The sequence below is a fragment of the Bidens hawaiensis genome, unplaced genomic scaffold (assembly GCF_021521415.1).
Source record: "Bidens hawaiensis isolate Kalapana, Puna unplaced genomic scaffold, B.hawaiensis_p1.1 tig00001511_1, whole genome shotgun sequence".
In the NCBI taxonomy this organism is placed as follows: Eukaryota; Viridiplantae; Streptophyta; class Magnoliopsida; order Asterales; family Asteraceae; genus Bidens; species Bidens hawaiensis.
Window position 1 is genome coordinate 99,562 of NW_027491085.1, and position 4,095 is coordinate 103,656.

A 4,095-nucleotide genomic window follows, 5' to 3' on the forward strand; every position below is an offset into this window, starting at 1 on the left:
CTTTATAATAAAATATCATAGGTAATTTAAGTATTTAAAATATCATAATAAAATGTCAGGTCATTACTTGTCGGTACTGTTCACATCTGCCATTTCAAATGACAGAAATGAATAGTTTTTTGGTCAGCAACCCCTCGTCAGATGTGTCAGGATAATACTGTTCACTTACGCCATTTCAAATGACGGAAGTGAGAAAAATGTATAGGGGCAGCCTATAAGGGGTAAAAATTGTGTCCCGCCATTTCAAATGGCGGAACAAGTGGTTTTTATTTCACTTCCGCCATTTGAAATGGCGGAACACAAAATTAATGTCCATGTCACCAGACAGTTTCTGACAGGTTATGCTATCATGGTCGGTTCCGCCATTTCAAATGGCGGAACACCTAGAAACCCAAAAAAAATTCTCTCTCCTATAAACCATTACACCCCTTTAATATTTCCTATTTTTAATAATTTTTCCAAGCTCCTTGAACCAAACATGTATTTTAATTGAGTATGAGTTTTTTCTTAAAAATTTGAAGCTCGTAAAAGCTTTTTGCCAAATATACCCAATAAATGAAACACCTTCCTTTTTTTAGGATTTTCATTCTTTTGGGTATGAGTGTTTTTTTTTTCATTCCTTCAAAGAATAAAAAAGTCAAAAGAGTCAACAATTATTATTATTATTATTATTATTATTATTTTCCAATTATAGTTATTAATTATATTATTATTATTATATAATTATTCATTATTTTTTTTATATATTTTAATATAACTATTATTATATTATTAATATTAGTTTTTTTTTTAATTTGACGAGTTAACATTTCACAACGCACATACGTGATTCAACATTGTTATGATTACTTTTATTCAGTTTAAAGATGCCGTTGCAGCACGAGGTCCAAAAATTAGTTATTATGAATATTCATATTATTATTAAAATTATTTATTTATTTTAATAATAATAATAAAGTGATTAGTCATTTCATTCTTACATGGCAACCAAACATGACAATGAAATTATAATAATCTATTTCATTCATTTGGTCATTCTATACCATGTTCATTTCATTCTCTCATCTATTCCATTACCATATACCAAACATACCCTAAAAGTTAGGGTAAATGGGGTTTACAGGTTGATGAATATCACTATTATATTTATCCTTGCCAAAAACATCCAGTTTAATCCGATCATATTTAGAGTTTCGCAATCCTAACATATCCTATACTACCAATATATCTAAATGAGTTGAAACACATCGACGTTTTAAAAATACTACCGGATCAATATATTAATGGGTCACAAACATGTTGGGTTGTAAACATATCAAAATAAATGGGTTAAAACAATATATATCAAATGACTTTAACAAGCCATAATCAAGTTGAAGACTGTAACAAACAAGTTACATGTGTGTTATTGTAGATTAACCTCATAAAACAACTATTATAATTACTTTATATTTAACACATCAACCTGTTAATCAAATTAAACCTATCAATGACCCAATCTATTTAACTAAACATGTTAAAAGCATTAACAAATATTGCATCACTAATTGTTAATTTAATACGTGGTGCAAAGAAAAAAATTGAAAACTTATTAATCAACAAAAGTTTTAACAAGTTTTAAATTAGTTGTAACAAAAGTTTAACAAGTTTTAAATTAGTTGTAACGTGTTATTATTTCATATGTGGTTAATCATTTCATTTTCCTAAGTCGTCACGAATATGGAATCCAGCGCATAGATATTAACGCCTTTTGTTTTGGACCAAAAGTGTAGACGTGGCTGCACCTGCAGCTGACTTCTGTCCCCCTTCTCATTATGTCTATATTCCAAAAAAAAAAATAAATAATAATAATAATAAATACTACCACCACCACCGGACCACCGGCGCCGCCATCAACTAACTCCTGATTCAATATGATATTTAAATGTTCCATTTCAGTATTTGGTTGATAAATGATGATCTATACATGTTAATACATAAATCTATCATTTTAATTTCATATGATGATAGTAACTTCAACAATTGATTGATGTTAACAATTGAAAAAAAACTCATAATCATAAGATCTGAATCAGCAAATGAAAATTCATTCACTAATTCAAATCTCGTTATTGATTTCTTCTAAGATCAACCACAACCACGCTAACGTTATCCGAGCTTTGTCGCGCCAAGGCTAGCTTCGTCAAAAGTATCGAAGCATCCAAACACGCCTTATCTGAACTTTCCCCGCCAGCGATATTCACATCATTTCCAGATGTCCGAAGATGCGATGGGGGTTTCTGCGATTTCAAGCACATACGCGCCACACTACAAGCGACTTCGTTTGAAACAACATCCCACAACCCGTCACTCGCTAAAATTAGGCATTCATCCTCGGCTGTCCTGTCCGTTAAGGTTACCTCTGGTTCGGGTATCACATACGGCTTCAAATAGTTATCGCCTAAAAATATAGCAATCGCACATAAATCGGTTATGACCATTGTTTAAATTTATCTCTACAATATTGAATTAGTAATAATAATATACCGATTGCTCTGGACATAGCGAGTACACCGAGGACCCTAGCACCGTCCCAGTATATCACACGTCCACCGGCTTTTTCGATCCTGGCGAGTTCATCCGGTCGATCAGGCTACAATCAATCAATTAACCAAATATAAAGTTAGTCAATGAATTTATTAGATCTGGATTAGAATGATATAAAAGTTAAATCTATTTAAGAGTTTCAACTACTAACTACCTTGTGATCAGTGGATAAAGGAATAGCAACACCGTTCCTACAAAGGACCGCACGCGAATCACCGCAGTTGGAGACAACAATCTTGTCCGGAGTCACCACTGCCACAACTGCGGTAGATCCAACTGCGTCACATTGAGGAGTTTGCAGCTCACATCGACAATTGGAACTCGAAGCGCCTTCGCTCCAGTCCGTTACTTCCTTATCCATCCGCGCGAAGCTCGTCGCCAACGTCTCGCTCCAGTTAAGTGATTCGCCTTTCGTCTCCACCTCCGATTTCACTATTTCGTGCATCCGATCTTTGCACTTCATCGCCACCTAAACAAACAAATAAATGATTACTTCATTGATAATCAAACCTATTGATTTTATGCTCGGGTAATATTATTATTACATGTGAGCAGCCGTGGCCGTCGTAAACGCCATAAAAGTTGATATCAGTTATAAACGAGGGTTTAACCGCAACCGCATCTTCCATATCTCTCCGTCTTCCGCACACCATATTCACACCAAATCTTGATTCATTTTCCACATGAACAGCGTTAATATCTTCAGTCTCCTGAGAGCATACGAGGCGGTTATCTTCTTGAACAACTTTCTCGCACTTCATAGGCACAGATAAAGCTTTATATTGGAAAACACCCGAAGACTCGTTATCTTCGCTCTTGACAACTTTCTCGTGCTCTAGAGGCTCAGTTAAAGCTTTAGTCTCGGAATTAAAATCAGTCACCTCTGGACAGTCCACCTTCCTTCTTTTTGTACCGCTCTCGTGGAGCGGTACATGAATAGGTACAACCACGTCAGACGCCGCCGCAAGGAACTTCAGCTGGTGAATTTCCATCTGGCGGCGTCTGGCTTGGCGCGCACCACTCGGCTCAACAGCCGAGGGAGCCTCAGTTTCACCAACACCACAACACATACCCGCCATAACAAACAAATTAGTTCACAGCAAATAATAATAATAATATGTTAGGAAAACAATTTTAATATAGAGTTGGAAGTAAGGATATACAAAGAAAGAAATGGTGAGAATGAAATAATTGAAAATGAAGTTAGGGGAAGAAGGGCATTACCAATAATACCTGCTGGGAGAGTGGTGGGGACGGGCAGCTGCCCGGCACCGACCCGGGCAAGACCGAGAGTTGGTACGACGTAGAAATGTGACACGCGGATGTAATCGTGGACGTTGATTGGAAAATAAAATCTTTTAGCGTTGATACGATGAGAAGCCACGTCGAAAGTCGTTTGGTGTTAGGGGTTACGTGTCCTAATAGGAAGTCGACAACATTTGTTTCAGGGAACAAGCTTCCTTTTCATACACGAGGTGGTCCCGTTCCCTACGCTCTTTATGTTGGATT

The 4,095-nt window shown here is 36.2% G+C and overlaps 1 protein-coding gene across 1 annotated transcript; it reads right to left on the minus strand.

The window, feature by feature from the left end:
* Window positions 1-1,917: 1,917 nt before the first annotated feature.
* LOC143582245 (putative protein phosphatase 2C 24) lies at window positions 1,918-3,691 on the minus strand. The gene is made up of 4 exons (XM_077064860.1): window positions 3,132-3,691; window positions 2,741-3,055; window positions 2,527-2,632; window positions 1,918-2,440 (listed from the first exon to the last, which is right to left on the minus strand). The coding sequence occupies exons 1-4, from the start codon at window positions 3,663-3,665 to the stop codon at window positions 2,109-2,111; spliced, it is 1,287 nt and encodes a 428-aa protein (XP_076920975.1). The 5' UTR covers window positions 3,666-3,691; the 3' UTR covers window positions 1,918-2,108.
* Between the last annotated feature and the right edge of the window lie 404 nt (window positions 3,692-4,095).

Excerpts from the sequence above, each read along its gene's own strand:
- LOC143582245 (XM_077064860.1), bottom strand. The coding sequence starts at position 3,665 with ATGGCGGGTATGTGTTGTGGTGTTGGTGAAACTGAGGCTCCCTCGGCT. Across the intron at positions 3,056-3,131 it reads ACGGCCACGGCTGCTCACAT|GTGGCGATGAAGTGCAAAGA; the intron begins GTAATAATAATA and ends TTGTTTGTTTAG. Across the intron at positions 2,441-2,526 it reads CGCTATGTCCAGAGCAATCG|GCGATAACTATTTGAAGCCG; the intron begins GTATATTATTAT and ends CTATATTTTTAG.